The following is a 19,620-nucleotide window of genomic DNA, read 5'->3' on the forward strand; positions in this document are numbered from 1 at the left end:
TCCTAAGGCACTGGCACTCCAATCCATTTACATTCCTGTATTCTTTTACTTTGTAAAAAATATACATATATAAGAATGGATTTCTTAATTTTCTGTCCAACGGAGCGTGTCTGAACCTATCAGCCGGCATTTCATGACAAATTAAAGATTTTGATTAATATACTAAAAACACAATCTTTTTAATATTATATAGAAAGAAAATTCAAACTACTCATTTTTTTTAATTTATAGTAACTTAAAATGTGCATTTTTAAAGCTACTATAAGATTGTTTTTTATTTGTTGTCGTATACGAAGTTTGCAATTCATCTTCCCTAAAGAATATGAGAGATAAAAATATTAATTGAGAATGACTCGGCAGTATCTTCGTTATTTTTAACATTCGAAAGTGTGTTATTTTGAAAGAAACGTTAAGGGCAGATGGATAACTGAAATTATTTTGCTTGATCATTTTATTTTCCTTTAAAGGTTTTGGTCGGTGAAATAAAAAACGGTATAGTGAAATGAAGGTGTAAAAATTGATGACACGTTATGATGATTACTCATTTGTTGCAGCAATATTTCAAAATATTAAATTAGTTGCAAAATATACAAATGCAGGTATAATAATTAATCGAGTCGCGATTCCTGTACTAAACAAAAAAAAGAGCGTTTCAAAATCTGTGAAACAACTAAAACAAATGACAAACTCAAAAAATTAATTTAAATTGCAATAAATTAGCAATCAAAAATAACAAATTTTGTTAAGTTATTCCCATTATTTCCAGAAACAAAAATTGTAACTTGATTGGCATTATATAATTAAAAATATGTAGACATCTTTATGTTTCGCTTTTTTTGCAGATGTGCCAATTATTAGATAATTTAAACTTGATTATTATTTGCGACAATGACGGCTTAAGTTGGGCATACTAAACAAAGCAATTAAGTCCATAATTGTTTTGTTTTTGTATAGGAAAGAAAGAAGGCAACAACTTATCTAAAAATTCTCGATAGTTTTATACAACCAACAATATAACAACAGTTGGGAGATAGCTCATTATTGCTTCAAAATGTTTCAATTTCCTCCTGTCATTAACGCATGAACTAGGCAGAGCTGATTTACTGATATGGATATTGAGGAATTAGAATGAATTGTTCTGAGTTCCGACCTCAATCCCACATACTTCCACTATGAATCGGAGTGTCAAACTCGAATTAGACCCCTGCGCATGACATTAGTTATAATTTCTAAAGTGGAATTCTGCAATTCCTGCAGGCATTCCATTAACTAGACCGTACTCTTTCTATCTGCTATCATTTCTGTCTGCTATCATTGCCGCAAAGGGTGGTCCCATTTCATTTTAGTAATTGATGCATCTTTATCAAGTATGCAGAAATATTTAGCATATTTATTCAATTTATTCAATAGAACTATTCGCATATTCAAGTTTTAAAAATATCAATTTATGGAAAAATCTATATTATTTAGCTTCTTTTTGAGAGCAACTGAAAGGGATCTTACTGACTCATGATGGCATTCTACTAAAATTTGTTTTATAAGCTGACCTAGATATTTGGTTTCGAAATTAAGAAGAAAAAATATACTATGTTTCGTTTATGCGTCTTTAAAAATTATTTTATACATTTATTTATATTTTCTCGAATAATCAATATATTTTCTTGAAATTTTAATATAATACTACGTTGGCATTTTATCACGTATTTTGTTAGTTTGATATAATCTGGTTGAAAATTCTGAAAGTTTTTAACGATAAACAGGCTGAAAAATTTGTTTTAAGAAATTGTTTCTATTCTTCCAAATATGTTTGCTATTTTTTTCAAATATTGCATGCAAGTATTACGCCCAGTAAACAACACAATGAAACAATAATGATGAAAGTTAAAAATTATATTTGACTTTCTGGAAAACTTAGTGAACGCAAATCGTTTTCTTCATCGATTTTTGATCGCTAGCCTAAATACGCTATTGTCCGAATATTTACAGTAAAACATGAGTTCTAGCATTATTTTAAAGTTTGAAATTCAAAGGTTTCGTCAAGCCTTTCTGGATAAATTCGAAAAAACTGTAAATCCGGAAGAAAGCAAAATGAACTTGTATATAAAATACTATAAAACTGAGCAATTTCTTAGGACGATATCCTATACTTCATGACATATGCCCATGTATTCTACTAAAAGTGTTTAGGAAAGGAAATCCAATTTAAGCTGTATAGTTGCCAGAAAAAGCTTTTTTTTTTAAGTTTTGCGGCATCAGTCTTTTGGCGCTTATGGTGAATCACTTACTGTACTAACTCTTTCCCCATCCACTACCAATGAATTCAATAGAAGCAAAGTTAACTAAGCAAATTTATTTAACAAAATTAAAACAACCAAAACTAAAACCAAGAAGTGCAAAACATAACAGTGGTGACAATCTAAAAGGAGGAGAGTTGGGATAAACACAATGTTTTCGCTTGCTATGTAGGTATGATCCGCTTCCCAGTATGCGCAGAGGCAGAAACAAAATCCTCCACATCGCTTTTCCATCAGTAGGTTAGGCGAGAAAACAACATCACAAGAACAGTTCATGTCCTCCAACGCACATGTCGTGCTGACCTGTTAATGACATTCTACTTCGAACCCTCAGGAATTTGACATCCAGGAACTTCATCGTTAGTTTTGGCAAATTTCCTAAAAGGTATGATTGTATCTGGTGGCGCAGATGGTTCCGAATGGCTATGTTTCAAATATATGTAAGGAAGCAATCTGTCATCCACTTCCATGCAAAAAAAAAAAAAAAAAAAATCATGGAAACAACAAGATATGACCTTTGGAATGTAGAGTCAGATCTTCGAACACAATCTAGACGAATGAAAAACTAAGAGAAAGATTGTAGACCCTAATGAACATAAACGACTCTGGTATTATGTCTGACTACAGGAGCAGGGACTGATTCCCTGTATGACATTTTTCACTCACTGTATAAAGGCAGTGTACTCAGGAAACTCACTGGAAATTTAAACAAAATTCTACAGGCAAATGCACAGTTTTAGCAGACTATTTCAACTTGGAATAATCCTATATCATCCTTCAATACACATAACATACTTTAAAAAAACAGTTGGGAGAACTTTGTACCATTTCTCACTGGCAGAAACCATTATGGTTACCTTCAAAAATTGACAAATGGACTCTACGGTGCCACTGCCCATAGAAATTAGTAATTTTGGATCTATGAACTCCGAAATACTTCGGTAAATTCGACACAAGTCGACTCTCGAAGTTTAAACCTTGGTCAGTTATAGTAGTTGCTCGCACATTGAACTTAACGATCACTTTCTGCAGAAGGTTTCTACAGTTGATTTAGCAGACTGATCTTTCTAGGGAAGTGTAAAGCTATGTATGCACAATAGATCTTTCTTAAAACTTTGATAGGAAAGACCTCACGATGTCAACATGCATATGAGAGAACATCTATATTTCAAATTGAGCCTATAGGGGTTTTAGTATGTCGATGTACTTCGTCCTCTGGAGCAGTGCAAGTTGATGCAAACAAGGCTTTATATCTGAAGAAGTTAAAGGTTTACATAAATAATAATAACAGAAAAAGAACATCGGAATTAAGGAAGATTATGCTGAGTGTTTTAAAATATCTATTTTTCCTTTTTATTTTGGATTCTTTAGAGCTAGAGTACCAGAACGTTTTAAAACCAGTAATATAAAAAGAAAACTTTCATTCATACCACATGTCTTACGTAAATGAGATATATCAAACATTTAATTCATTTTTCTCTTTCAAATATTAAATATTTTAGAACTTTAATAGCTCCGAAACTCATTTTAAATCAGAGGATATGAAATCGGAAGTATGCTGTATATTTGCGCATGAATGTGTAATACATTACATCAGATTTATTGAGTTAACATGAGAAAGGCAATCCGTAAAGGGAGTTTTCTTTCTTATTTTTCACGTGTCAAGCATTTTTATGGATGAAATCACAACTTTATAAAACATTATATTCAAAACAGCACAAAAGCAAAAGAGATTCGGAAAGCAAGAACTTAATTTTTAGAACCAGTAAATTCGGCTTTAATGATAAAATTCGCACTCATGTTCGCTTTTCGTTTAATATGTCATTTGCAATCGTTTAGAAGTTTGAACAAGTGTTTTCATTTTATTCCATTAACTTTATAACGTATGGCTTGAAAAGTACAGTAGAGAAAATTATTTCCTAAATTAGTCTTGAAGCAATTTGAAATCCTAACTCCTCATTGTACAGTTACTTCGAGTGTTGGCTCTTCTTCTATGTTTATTATATACTTTAGAAATTATGTCTGTAAAGCTTTATTCAGGCTAAAGGATGAATATCATCAAAAAAGTGATAATTATCATTTGCTTGAATTAAAGTAATTTACAAGCATAAATTCTAAAGTATATAATAAATCATAAAGTTAGTAGAAATGAATGTGAGAGTAGGTAGGGCAGTTAAAATAAACGGGAAAGAGTACGAGAGGCGATGAAAAGAACGATTATGTTTAAGAGGAAGGGAATTGTCCAAATTTTCAAAATGATGCTAATTTTTTAAATATGCATGTTTGCAGACAGAAGCCCATTTTAACTTAATGCGAAAAAAGACAGTTAAATATGGTAATAAAGTAGAAACAAACATTTTGCAATTACAGCATTTGAAAATCATTAAGGATACAGAAGTAAGAAACACAAAATTTGATATTAAAAATATTTTATTACTCTTATTGTATTTGTAATTAATAAATTTTTTAGTTATAATGCTTATATACGTATTTAAAACAATCTTTTGTAACATTACACCTACGATAAATTCATAAGAAATATTTTCTCCAAGTTTATAATTTATTCAACTTTTTTACAAATTTTAAGTTCTTTGCAGTACTTCAAGATAATATAGTATTTCAACCAAAATTTTTAAAATTGTTTTTGAACCTAAATGCCTAAAAGGCAACTTTTCCCCACTATTACCAAACTAAAATCTTAAAAAAAAAAAGTCATCAATAAAAAGTGATGGAACACCTCTGCAACTTTGCTATTTATTATCTTCACAAAACTGGTCTCGATGGATATGGCTTAATGGGACAGGTTTGTTTTTATATAGACACACTAATTAACTAAGCTAATTAACATCTCGAAATTTACCTATTACACCTACGAATTTTTTTCACTGAATCAATTGCACGTCATGAAATTAATCATCAACTTTTTCTTTCTTTTGTTTGTAAACTTCTGATGAAAATTTCGAAAGTTACAAAGTTCCGAGAAATGACATGTCCAATGTTAAATGAAATGAATGAACTTTTGATGATATTACAGACACTATAATATTTTACTGAATTTTTGTGCTTCATTTAAAAAGCATAGTTTTACTATGCAAATGGGTGAAATAAATTTATAAATAAAAATATCTTTATTTTTTTTACAAATTTTAAACACGACTTGATAAAAAAAGTGAATTGTTACACAGTAAAATTCTTATATGGCAACAAAGCTCGGATACTAAAACATCGAAATCTTAAAAATCCCGTGAATTCCGAAATAGTTTTTGAAACAAAAAAAAAAACAAAAAAAAAAATGCTGAATTCTTTTTGTTAGTTTGTAACGCTTTGACACTCCTACTAATTGAAGGACTGTATATTATTTTTGTTTCTATCTATTTACTCATCGTAATGCAAGAGTAGCAACTACCATAATCAAATCACCAATGGATGATTTCCAGATCAAATGATTTTAATAAAGTGGAATTTTCCTTCTTATCAGAAATAAATATATTTAATCGGTTGACAAAAAAGATGTAGGATGTTAAGAAGAATTTCTTATTAGAAGAAGGAATAATTATGTATGAGAAAAAAAAATTATTTCTAGTGAGATAAAGAACAATTTTTTTAAATTCCAGCGATTAATTGTTTCATCATCATAAATATCATCTGCATATAGTTGTTTTAATCAAATGCATCCATTGAATTCTCGTTTGTGAGTTAACTTTTTTTTCCTGTAATTTAAAATTCTAAATTCTATTGGTAAAATACTGTCGAAATTTGTTTAAAATCAAATCTCTTATCTTTCTTATAGACAAAAGGTACTTCTTAGTTTAATGAATTTCCTATCCAATTAATAATCATTTCTCCCTGAAAATAAAACTTCCTCCTTTAAATGTCGGTTGAAAAATTCATTGGCTTAAAATATCATCATGCGAATTAGTTTATTACTAATGATGTAAAATTTCATTTAAAATCATTGAAACAAAGGATTTGATTCATAATAAAAAAAATTTCTAGGTGTTTTTGAAATGTCTAGGGCGGGAATATCCATACAGGCAGATTCAAAAATATATTGAAAAGTAATGAAATTCCTATATTAGTTGGAATTTAAAAATGAGTATTTTTGCTAAAGATCTTTCTGAATCAAGTTTAGTTAATTTTTTGAATTTTTAAAGAAATAAATGCAATTTTTGCTTTTAGCAATTATTATTATTTAGGGATATATTTTATTTATGGCCCTTAGTGGATCAGCTCTTTTTAGGAGGAGTTTCAAGCAAACAAAATTAATTTCAGTCAAGCACTACTCGAACTTACTAATTGATCATTAACTTTGCAGTTTTAAGCTATACAACTAATTATATCTACGAACGAATTTGATTATAATTTGGTACACATATATAAATAGATATACTGGATTGAATTATTAAAAAAATCTTGCTTATGGGATAATTGCGAGAAACTAATTAATTAACTATGTTAATGTACTCGGGTAATCAGTTTTTTTTTATCTAAATAAACCTGTCCGTTTGAATAATTCCCATCGATACCAATTTTATGAACATACTATAAAGAATAATCAAGCTTCAGAGGTGTTCTATTGTTTTTATTGACGACTATACAGAGCAGTTTAAAATAATATTTTTCTTTTCGCAAGTTTATTGATTTTGAAATAATCATATTGTGAACCAAATAAATAAAAAATAAGGAAATTAAATTTCAGCAACTTAAAATAGTTATTCAACAAACTTTAAACAATATTTTCAAGTGCTTTTACTTAAAGTGGTTTAAAAATCTGAAAGAATAAATCCATGAAAAGGTTTCCACTCACCCATGAAATGAGATTCTAATATATGATTATATATATATTTCCGTGTTCATTATTTTAATAAGAATTGTTGCAAAGGATCAAGAATACCAAAATATACAGTACTGAAACTCTATATATTTTATATATAGTATAACATTATATATAGTATGAAAAATATACAATACTCGAACACGTGGTTGCATTTGTCGACGAAGCATAGCTCCAGCTACAGGTGTTCGCAGTAGTGAAAATTAAGTTGTGTTGTGCAGTTGTTGGAAATGGGTCTCTCGACGGAGGAAAAAGTATTTATAGTTGAACATTATTTCCGCTCATACGTAAGCGGTCGTGACGGTGGACCGAGATTGAAAAGATGGCAGAACAATTCCAAGAGAAGTTTAATAAGACGGCACCAAATAACACAGTTATGCTGTCTCTTGTTACGAAATTTCACCGTTCTGATAGTGCACTGTGTCACCAGGAATGGAAAAGGAGAGTGTGCTAATATCCATCAAGAACTGTGCCTGTATTACGTGAGAAAATCATCTCTGTTTTTTGCAGAAGTCTGCAGCAACCTTTGTTTCACGATATGTTTGAGAATCTGCGTGAACCATATGAACACTGTCTACAGCGGGGCGGTGCACACTTTGAACACTTACATCACTCATACCGTGGTAAATAAAAACGCTAATAGTGTGTATGTATGCATGTTAATTTTTTTGAGAAAAAATAAACTCACAGTTGACAGTAATGTAATTTTGTTCATCTTTTCATTTCAATACTGTATATTTTGGCACATACTGTATTTCTAACCATTCCATTGTAATCTGTTGCAGTCAAAAAGAATCGAACGAATATAGAAAAGAACAATTTTTATCGAATATATATATATATATGCATCATCATCGATTTTCAATGAGTTTACCTCTATTCAATCTGTCATGAGAATTGTCCAGTTATGAAGTTTGCGTAGTGTCAAAATCATAAGCGAATTAGTAACGCAACACGTTTTTTCAGTGTGGACAAAAGTGAATTTCGTTTTATTTTTGATTTTGTTAAAAGACGCCAATAATGTATGATATTTCCCCCTGAATATCAGAATGCAAGGCACATCACTCTACTAGTAGAAAAAGTCTGGTCTTGATATAGGCACAAGCTTGAATTCTTGAGTATTTTCGTACCAATTTTATTCTTGTAGTATTTAAACCAGTCAAGAGATTTACATGCTTTGGTAAAAATCGATAGTATTAATTTTATTTATTTCTATGTTTTAGAGAAATGGTTGTAAAAATGCGTGGAGAAATTTTATGTCATTACAAAGTATTTTGCATTACATTTTTTATCGCATTCTTTTTCGTCCTAGATAATATAATAGACAATATATTTCTATGAGATCTTCACATATTGCATCATCACTCCCACTGGTATTTCATAATACCAGTGTGAGTGGTCTCCCCGAACATTCTTGAGCACTTTCAAAAGGTGTTATCCCTCACCCCCCCCCCGCAAAAAAGTTCGCACTTTGGGTAAAGCAGTTCAAAAATTACAAAATTTTAACCTTTGGCATGAATTTAGCATTTTTACTGAATAAATTGTGTGATTTTTGGCGGAGTTTTTGGCGATTAATCCCTGGTACGCGGGTAATTTGTACTTTAGGCGCATTTTTCCCAATCGATTGAAACAAAAATTTGATTCAGAACTCCAATTGCATTTACAAAGTCACACACCAAATTTGACGTATTTAAGTCATTGCATTTTTCAATTATCGCGTTTATATGCTCTGAAGGTACAGACCGACAAACTTTCACCCATTGTTGGATTTGGCTCAAAATTTTATTGGTGTCTACAATATAGATGTTATCGAATTTTGTTGCTGTGTTCTGAATTTTTTTCATCTAGTTCTCTTGCTTTTGCAGTTATCGTATTAATTGGTATTCTAACAGCCAGATAGACAAACTTCCTCTGAGGAGATTTTGCACAAAATTTGGCAGAATTCTACACATTTGGTGTATAGATCATGAATCAAATTTCCTCCGTCTAGCTCCAAACGTTTTTGAGTTATCTTTGTCTCAAACAGACATTTTTGAAAAAGGTTTTTCCCTCGAATTCAGGAAGGTCTAAAGACGTGGAGATTATTCAAAATCTCGTCCTCGAAATTTTTGACGTTTATAATATTTTCACTATTCTTCGTAATACTTTCGATTAATACTTTCTGTATATTTCGTATACTGAAAAGTATTAAAACAGCATCATAAAAATATTGTATAATATCCTTGTACTACCTCATTCATATGCCAAGAGATTGTGAAGATGCATTCCGTAGCATAATGAAGTGCCGTGCCAATCCCACTACAACTGCACTGATCACTCGCCGACAGATTGAACCTTTTGAGGTCGGCAGGGAATGGGCCGTGTTCTGAGAAGAAAATAATATCCTCTCTGATCCAGTTAGTAGGATGAAAGTTAACTGAGGACAGGATATTAAAAACTTTTCTGCCTGTATCACCATTGCTCCAATATCTTTGCCATTCCTCTTTTTCCGGAGGAGGACTTTTATATGTGGTTTAGAAAGTTTTGTTTGCATATAAAATGGCCCCTTTCGCGTTGCGCCCTTCACCAGTTGGTTTGTTTTTCATTACCTTTATTGTCTGCATATGCTTTTACCCATGAGACTTTCACTGTTGGTTTGAAAGGAGGACCCGAAAAATTTCTCTTGCTATTTGGTTTGGATTAGAGGATGCCATGATACTTGCTCTATTATTTAAATTTGGTTTTTAAATCATTAATTATTATCGCATGCCCGAATTTATTTTTATCGAATAATTTATATTTTACCATTCCATTTCTATTTCAGTTGGCCTTTTTAGCGAGCTGGGCCTCCCTTCTTTAACAACAGTGAACCACTGCCGGACTCCTGATGGACTTCCCGGAGAATGTGGAGAGCTCAGCAGATGCATCTATCTCATATTCGATATGGTCCGCTTAAGAAGATCAGTTTGCTTCAGAAATTTATTTATGGTGGGAATATGCTGTCCAGGGACTACGGTAAGAAAATTTTGTCTAAAAGCACAGTATCAAAACAATACAATATTTACTTTTCAGGCGTTTTAATCCTTTTTTTTTACGAATTAGGTAATTGATTAAACTGCAGAATTTTTAAATCCAAGTCTAGTTGAGATGTATTTGCTTTAGTGACAAAACTGAATCGAAAAAAATTTCTTAGAAATTTTTTTTTAAAGAAATTATTAAATTGCCTTTCAAGTATGATTTTTGTAACGGTTTGTCAAGTATGGTTTTGGATTTAAGGAAATATTTTCTAATTTTTAGTACTTTTTACTAAAGGGATGAATGAAATAGTATTTTATTGTCAAAATCCTTTTATGCTTCTTTGTTAAATAATTTTAACATTTAGTTAAAAAGTAATGAGCTGAAAGTAGTATTTATTATAAAATGAATTTTTCTTCTAAGCTTGCAGAAATGACAATCGTAAATGAATGTTTAATTCTTTATAAATAATTTCATCGGTTATCAAGCTAGATTTCTTTTCCAGATTTTCTTTGTGCTTTATACCCATTTATAAGACAATCAGCAATGTTTGGTCTTAAAGAAAAACTCAGTATCGTATGCCTGTATATAGAAGGAAGCAGGTTACTTTCTTGATCTAGATACCACAGATTACGTCAGAGATTCTTTATAAATATTCACAAAAATTGTAGATATATCTTGCAGCAGTTTATTTGCAAATACGAGTTTAAAATAAAGATATAACAAACTTAAAAATTCAAAGTTTTATATATTTCAGTCAGTTTTACAAATATCATTTTTTAGATTCTTATAATTTAAGTATGTTTAATATATTTACACACATTGATAACTAAAACAGAATCGGAAGATTATGAATCTAAAAAAATTAATAGTGGTAGATCGACACTGTTCTGAACTGAGAAAACGATAATTGCCCTTGTTGCATTGATTTTCTTTCATTTATATTTAAATGAAAATGTTGCACATTGCAAATTTAACTGTTGTAATCAAAGTTAAACACATCAGAATATCAGTTACTTAGAAAAACTCAATATACAAATCCTCTTTTACGTGTAAATATTTATTTCTAAAAAAGTCAAGCTGAAAAAGATTTTGTACAAGCGATTAATTTTCTTCATTATTTTTTGTATTATAAAGTCCTCAGCCACTACAGAAATAAGTACACCAAATGCAACGCTACTTCAAGAAACCACCGAATCAACAACAGTTTCAACAGAAGCGACGACAACAAGCACCATAGACAGTACCACCAGCACCACCACTACAACTACCACTACTACTACAGAACGTCCTAACCTGACAACAGCAAAAATCAAAAGATTGAGCCAAAAAGGGACGAAGAAGCCATTTTTCACTTCAACTGTTATAGCTCACACCACTTCTAAACCCACCACAACTACAATCAAGGGCATCGAAATTTTCACAACTCCAGAGGCTACTGAAGAACCTTATATTTTAGCCACAGAAGAATCAACACAGAATTTCACTTATTCGTCAGAATTTAGTAAGTCTTTAATTTTTTTTAACATGTTTATTTTCAATTTAAAAATGTTCTTCTATCATTATTAAGTCAACAATTCTATTCGTAAAGGTTTGTTATGGAAACGAATATCATATTTTATTAGGCAGGATATGAAGAAGAGCTATTTTTATTTTATCGAGGATTATCTTCGGAAAACTGATTAAGCTCGACTTTCTCTGCAGTAGCTAAGAGACTTTCTGACTGCAATCTATACTGACAAACATATGAAGAAAAGTTTGCTAACTATACAAAGGAGTGAAACATGCATAAAAATGGATGGCAACAATTTTTCGGACTGCTAAATTCCGATTGATACATTTCATCATGCTGTTCCCCGAATGTAAAACAAAGCTGATATTTAGCAAATAAGTTGAAAAACGCTATAGGTCATTCATATGTTGGAATATATCCCATATTTTCTGGAAGTCGAGAGGTATATAGAAATGATCGGAGAACGAGAAAACGATGCACGGTTAAAGACCACTAAAGAAAAACCGGAAAAAATCTGAAAAAAATGAATTGAAAATTAATTTTTAATAAAAAGGTTAATTATATTTTAGATTTTCCCAAGGAAATGACAAATTATAAATTTATTTTTATAGCATTTTTATATGCATTATTTTTAGCGTTTTTCAAAAGTGTATTGTTTTAATTTCTTTTTTATTTACATATATTTCTAAAACAATGAAAGCAATTCATATTAAAAATTCCTATAATCGGGTATCAATGAATGTACACCAGATAAAAACATTTCCGAATTTCCCCAATGTAAATTAGATTATTGCATTTGTAATAAATACTCTCTGTTATGGCCAAATTGCTTCAAACTTCACAAGCGAATGAATCGCTATTAAAGAGTCTCTTACCCATTTTCGCTCTCATTCTCTAAACGACTCAATAAAAGAAATTGTGATTTTCTCAGACTCAAAATCAGCACTCGAAGCCCTACATAACGGTAAAACAACAATAACGCAAGGAATTAATACCCTTCTCCATTTACTAAATATACCTTGCACTCTCCAGTGGATTCCAGCTCATGTTGGAATTGAGGGGAACGAATGTGAAAATGCCCTTGCAAAGGAAGCACGCGACGAAGACCAACCTCACCTGGGCAGGTGCGAATGCTGCCGCCAGGCGAAGGATCTACAACCAGCATCTTAGCAAGGCAACAATCCCCGATCTAAACTGCCCAAGAAACCTTTCCTCTACAATAGCTAGGCTACCTACTGCATATTTCAAAGACATGAAGATCTCACGAACCAATATAAAATCCTATCCCATCTGCAAGTACTGTCCCCATTTGTAACTAACTCCAGATCATGTTTTTGACTGCCAGGCCATTATCGGTTCCCTCTTTTAACTTGGAGCACCCCCAATCGAAATCCTCCATAGCCATAAGGCTCCAGAACTTGCAGATCTTGTCACCAAGGTTTTTGGAGGACTCTAATCTTTTGCACTAGCACTGTGTGCATAGACACGACAACAACAACAACTCTCTGTTATGATTACCATGAATGAAAATAATATCTACTTCCATTAATATGGTTAAAGTATTTCCATATCTGACGGTTAAAATATTTCCTAAAATAAACTAACTTGTTTTATTTAAAAGAAAATGGGCCTCTATATTTTCTGTTAATTATTTTAGCTTCGATAAAATGAAAATGAAATTTCACTTGTTCATTTGCAATTATTTTTTTATTTAATAAAAGTTTATAGGATTATTTGAAATTACAAAAGTACGCGAAGAACAATTATAATCAATAAAATTAATTCATTTTCCTTCCTTATGGCAGTACTATAAACTCTTATGCAATTTAGTCCTGAGAATAATTTAGTCATATTTCTTTGGTAAGGATGCGGCACCGCTGGACGAGATGGGCGCATCGTTGGAGGATACGAAGCAAATCCTGGACAGTGGCCTTGGATGGTAGGTAAAGACGGTAGGTGATTCTGGCGACATGATTAAAAAAGTCATTAAAGCATTAATTTCCCTTTAAACCAACCACTGAGGGTGCTCAGTTTCGAATAGGTCCCAAAACTCTAAGAAATTAAGAATACTAAACATATTCTAAAATTATGCGTGTAAGGGGGACAAAAATTACAAAGATTAAAAGACCTGATGAACTCTGAGGTTGAACTAGCACTGGCGTTATAATTTTAACTTTCTTTTGTTTGGATTTTAATATTTCTTTTTATTAAATTGATAATTTGAACATTTTGTGAGATAAAACATTTTTTCAATAAATACTTCTTACTAAAGTTAGAAAATATTAATTTTCAGTTTTGTTAAAAAAATCTCAACATAAATTAAAATTATTTTAAATTTAGCAAACTATTTTAATGCTGTTCTGTGTGAACTCTGATAAATCGGATCGTGTAAGAAGTTTCCAAATATAATCATCAGAACTCACCCATTATATTCTAAAATATCGTAATGTTATTAGAATACCATATGAAGAATAAAGATAATAAGAATAAAGACAACAAGAGAAAAATTAAATTTATAAAATCACATTGCACATTAAATCAAGCAGAAAAATTCCTCATAGTCATCTAAAACGTAATTTTTAGGATTGAAATTTCTCGGTATATTGTAGGTAGACACAAACATTTAGAAGTTCTTTGTAAGAAATCAAACTGCCCTTAAATTTCTTTCTTTTTTAGGCAGCCATTTTCTTAGATAGTTACCGAGGACGGGAGTACTGGTGTGGAGGAGCGCTAGTAGGAACATGGTACATTCTAACTGCAGCTCATTGTCTGTCCGATCAAAGAGGAAGGAAGTATGAAAGCTTATATTACTAAGAAACAAATTAATCATTAATATTTTTAAATATGATATAAATATTATCGGCATTCTTACTTTTTTCTCAGATATAGAAAAGAACAATTAACAGTTCGATTAGGAGATCATCATTTGTTCAGAACAGACGACTTCATGAATCCAATTGAATTTAAAGTAGCTACCACAATTCCACATCCTAAGTTTTCTAGAAGTGGCTTCTACAATGACATTGCATTATTGAAACTTCGTCATCCTGTGACCTACTCCGAATACATAAGTCCTGTATGCTTGCCGACTCCAGGATTGAAAGCCAACACTTTAGTTGGATACATGGGAACTGTAACCGGATGGGGTACATTGTCATACGGTGAGTTGTTAAAAAATATGTTATAAATTATACAGAAACATTGCACAATTCATAAATATGCATGCAGTCGCCCATAAGTAGAAACGAAGTACTATAATGGTAGGTATATTCAGATATCTGAACACCGCTTAAGATATTTCGCATTTAAAAGGAAAGAACTCGGCTTCAATAGCTATAAGCACCTTTAAATAGTAGTTAAAAACATGTTAAATACGGTTACAAAATTTGGAATACATGCAAAAAGATGGTACAGTAAATTAAAACACGTTCCAGCTCCAATCCAGGTGAATGAATGAGTGAAAGAGTGGGTGCGCCTCTGTTTTTATAACAGCTGTTCTACAACTCCACAGACAATATCAATGACATGAGCTTGCCAAGTTGTCATAGTGCATCGTCACTATTACATCAAAATGTACGTCATTTTTCAAAACATTATACAAATGCAAAACACTTATTTAAATTAGCTCATTTTCTCTAAAATTATTGTACGTGATAGGCGATTATTGAATATGACAAGTAGTTCCAACTTTACATAAAAATTTCTTACGCTTTCTCTGTAGATTTTTGATAAGCGTTATTGTGAGATTTTTGATAATCCCTCTGCCAACTTAAAAAAGTGAAAGTGTTTATTCAAAAGCATTATTTATATATTGCGAATTTCAAAATTTGGGAAAGTATTTGTGTTTAATTTGAGGTATTATCTTTATGTGTCTGCTTGAATTTACGGAAACAAAAACAAAACCTTTTTTTTTCTAGTAATATCGAGTTTTTTAAATGTTAATTCTTTATAAAACTGGCTAATTAAATCGTATATGCTGAGTTGCACCCCTTTCCTATCGTTCTCAAGTTCTGATAAAATTGCTTTAGAGAAAAAGTCTTCGAAAAGTTAGAACCGAATAGAAGAAACTTTTGAAATAAAACTTCGATTTATTTCACCATGGGAGGCATAATTTACATACAAATAATAAACGGTAAGAAATACACCAGAGTATATCGTGACACAAGAGCAGAAGAGACCGAAATTTTTCCCTTCGATGGTTTTTACTCTAAGATTTTGATAAAGATTTCTTTGATAAGTGTAGTCTTAGGAAAGGGAAATGTAGGTATCTTTTAAAGAATGTTGTAAGCATTAAGGATTTTTATCCCTTCATTCGGAGGGTGAGAAAATGTAGAAGTGAGCAGGTTTATAAATCGAGTATATAATTAAATAAAAAGAGACCGTTTTAGAATGAAGTTAATATGAACTAAATTAAGATAAAAATTTAGAAATTCATTAAGACTTAAATTATATTAGGAGATATCATTACACGCCCAGGCACGCACGCACACATACAACTATGCGTCCCCACATTAGTCAAATACCACTAAGAAAGCTAAATGTCATATTCATTAAGAGCATGTACCAATCTTGGTATGTAAAATTTTCCACTTCAATCGCTTTAAAATATGAGGCACTACACTTTGGTATTCTTACTTCAAGAGAAACTCATTGAAACGATACATTTTCAGGATTTTATTTCGCTTCTGCGCCACTTAATGAGCTTGGTCCTCTAAAATGTTATCTTGAAACATTCTGAACAGTTCCGTGTGTCTCAAAATACAAGACGATTTAGAGCCGAGTCTACAAGGGAGATTCTCTTTGAAATTGTATTTCTTCATCATATTCGCTAACACAAAATCCAAAATTTAATCTGAATTAGGCCATTATTTTTCAACCATTAAATATACAACAAAAATAAAGCACCTAGCCATCTAATTAAGTGTGACAAAATTTTATGAGACATCCCGTGTAATAAATGCATTTATTTATTCCCTTTTGAAAGTAAAACCTTCATTGTCGCAACTTGGCTGCCTGTTTCGTACAAATTCAAAGCAGACAGTACCTTCAAAATACAGAATCGGCAATCTCTAATTTACTATATTCATAATTAAGATTATCCCTCATTTCATACTCGTACTCTTCGGGACAAACACACTGCCGTGGAAAGTGTGTGTGTGTGCTTTTCATAAAAAATATAATTATATGCGGTATTATTAAAATTATGCGCGGTATACTTCATAATTGCCTTCAAGAATTTATTTTTTATTAAATTTCATATAATATATTCACTGTGAGAGAAGCGATAGTTTATTCAACTGTTACAAAAAATACAATTTATAATAAGATGATTTTTAACTGCTGAAAATTGGTCTTTGACACATTGAAATGTCTCACTCGCATTTGAAACCAATTAAATTTAAAATTGTGTTCATCATTTCATTTTCTCAGGTGGTGTTGGTAGTGGCTCGCTGCAACAAGTTACAATGCCAATTTGGGATAATGCTGACTGCAACAGAAGGTATTTTCAACCAATTACTCAAGGTTTCATGTGTGCAGGATTCTTTGAAGGAGGGAAAGATGCTTGTCAAGTAAGTACCCATTATACAATTATACTTCAAAGTGTATCTTAACTCAAATTTATGCAGCTTAGGAACAATCAACTATGTTAAAAATATACATAGAAAAAGTTCAATTCCGAACAATACCATTATATAAACAAGTGGATTAGCAACTGCTCCTCACAGTTTCTAAGATATACGATTTCATAGAGTTAAAACGAATAATGTGTAATTTAAAATACAATTTAAAACTTGGTTTTAAGATAATTTAAATTTATAAATAGGAATTTATAGCAATTTCTGTTTAAAAATTTAGTTTCAATTATAATTTCCATGAACAAACATTATTTTTGCCTTAAAATGACTAACATTAGAAATTTAGAAGTTGTCATTTAGAGCCGATTAAAAAAAAGAAAAATCGCATTCAAGTTCAATCCTAGGCTTACAGGTTTGCCAGAGTACTTTCTGAAACTTGATATTTCGCCTCTGAAAGATCTGATAACCAAAATTGCGGTATAGTTTATATTGTCTCGTAGATGAAGTTACCACAAATAATTAAAATCAAAGATGACACTTGCTAATCTCAACTCGAAACTTTATTCATGGAATTAAACCTTACATCTTTTTATCCACAAGACGAAATGACTGGAATCTTCCAGATTTAGAAATATACAGAAATAATAACATTCTGGAACAAACGAGAAATAACAAAAAAAAAAAAAAAAAAAAAAAAAAAAAAAAAAAAATCAATAACAAAACAATCTATAGGTAATTTGCCTGCAGTCAGACACGAACTTGCGAACTGCCGCTTTCAGTTCATAGCATTCTACCACTAAGCCATTCAGTCCGCACCAAGTTAGAACCAGTTTCGTTACAATATACCAATTAGTTATCTTCTCTGAATTGGAAAGCCATTGCATTTCAGTGAGTTCCATTGAGCGACACACTTGAGTGAATATCCTAAAGGCGTGCAACATATATATAATCCCGAATTCAATTTCCCAATCTGAGTGACCCCCGCCCATTTCGGGAATGTTCTACAACCCAAGTGATATTTTTTACCATAAGGATCCTTAAAAATTTCTAGTCATGCGGTACTAAAAGTTTCGTTCTCTAAACTTATTACCGATTTCCTACATCTATCCAATTTACCTGATGCCTGCTTAAAGAAATGCAAAAAGATTGAGATTCTTCAACAACAATGCGAGGAAATCTTTCCAAAGAATCTGCAATAGCCTTTCTTCCGAAATACATTCAAGAATTTGCATAAATATTCTGATCAATGTCAGCAAAGAGGTGGCAAAGAATTTCGGACACCTGAATTAAGTAGTGCATTATTTAGGTATTCAAACTAATAGCGTGTACCCTAGTTTTTAAGAAAAATATTTACTGACAAATAATGTCGCTATCTCGATATCGTATGCACAATGCACGCAAGTAAGTGGGATGTTAATTGCAGTATTTATGGAATTTTTTCTTGATGCAGTCTTATTAAATTGCTTTAGAATTTCAATACATGTCTTTTCTTGCAACAGAAATTATTTCAAACCGTGTCATTTCTTGTAAAAATTGAATTTTATTTACATTTGCCTTGAATCTACATGAGCTGGTGCCTTATCAAAATTGATGCGATCAAGTGACTCGATTCGACAGATTAAAAGCAAGATAGATCTAAAGAGTATGTGATTCTTTCAAGTTTTTCAAATTTCTTCGCTGGATATTTCAGTGTGTGTTACATGGTTAGCTTTCATCACAAAAAAAAAAATTCAGATCAATTCATTAGAATGCAAATAATATCTGAATACCCACATGTTGACTTAACTTCTTGTATGAAACTCCGGGAGTGTTTGAGAAATTGAAAATTTTGCAATACTTCCAGTTCTTACGATGCACATTAAATTTAACATATTTCAAGATTTGTTGTAATATAGTTTAAATTTGCTTACGTTAATCATTAAGTCGTAATAAATGTTCTTACTCTTGTATATAGCTTGAAAATTCATCTACCTTGGAAAGCAGGTTTTTTTCTTCTTTAAGTTTTTCTACTAATACTACCATTTTATTTCAGGGCGATTCAGGAAGTCCAATGGTTATACCAGATCGAACCAGACATTGGACAGTTGTTGGAGTCGTATCATTTGGAAGCAAGTGTGCTCAACCGGGTTATCCTGGTGTCTACACCAGAGTCACCGAGTATTTGGATTGGATAGATGAAAATATGGAATGATTTACCATGTATTTAAAATTCATTTTATCGCTTTAGTCAACACAATCAAGTCAAATCACAGCATGTAAAAAGATTTATTTAAAAACCCAATAAATGTTATTTCATATAAAAATATTCATTAAAAACATTCATTTATTTTCATATTCATTAAAATCTGAAGACTGCCCTGCAATCGTTTCTATGGTAGCAATATAAGCATTGAAAAATAAATTGTATCC

The 19,620-nt window shown here is 31.3% G+C and overlaps 1 protein-coding gene across 1 annotated transcript in view; it reads left to right on the plus strand.

The window, feature by feature from the left end:
* The window catches only part of LOC129960590 (proclotting enzyme-like), a 45,783-nt gene extending 26,258 nt beyond the window's left edge, over nucleotides 1-19,525 (plus strand). The window contains exons 3-9 of the mRNA XM_056074088.1: nucleotides 9,932-10,122; nucleotides 11,260-11,626; nucleotides 13,501-13,574; nucleotides 14,312-14,427; nucleotides 14,519-14,796; nucleotides 17,066-17,205; nucleotides 19,244-19,525. Coding sequence (XP_055930063.1) covers nucleotides 9,932-10,122; nucleotides 11,260-11,626; nucleotides 13,501-13,574; nucleotides 14,312-14,427; nucleotides 14,519-14,796; nucleotides 17,066-17,205; nucleotides 19,244-19,402 — 1,325 coding nt within the window. The 3' untranslated portion in view covers nucleotides 19,403-19,525. The remainder of the gene's footprint in view (nucleotides 1-9,931; nucleotides 10,123-11,259; nucleotides 11,627-13,500; nucleotides 13,575-14,311; nucleotides 14,428-14,518; nucleotides 14,797-17,065; nucleotides 17,206-19,243) is intronic.
* Nucleotides 19,526-19,620: the final 95 nt, after the last annotated feature.

The sequence above is a fragment of the Argiope bruennichi genome, chromosome X2 (genome assembly GCF_947563725.1).
Source record: "Argiope bruennichi chromosome X2, qqArgBrue1.1, whole genome shotgun sequence".
Lineage (NCBI taxonomy): Eukaryota > Metazoa > Arthropoda > Arachnida > Araneae > Araneidae > Argiope > Argiope bruennichi.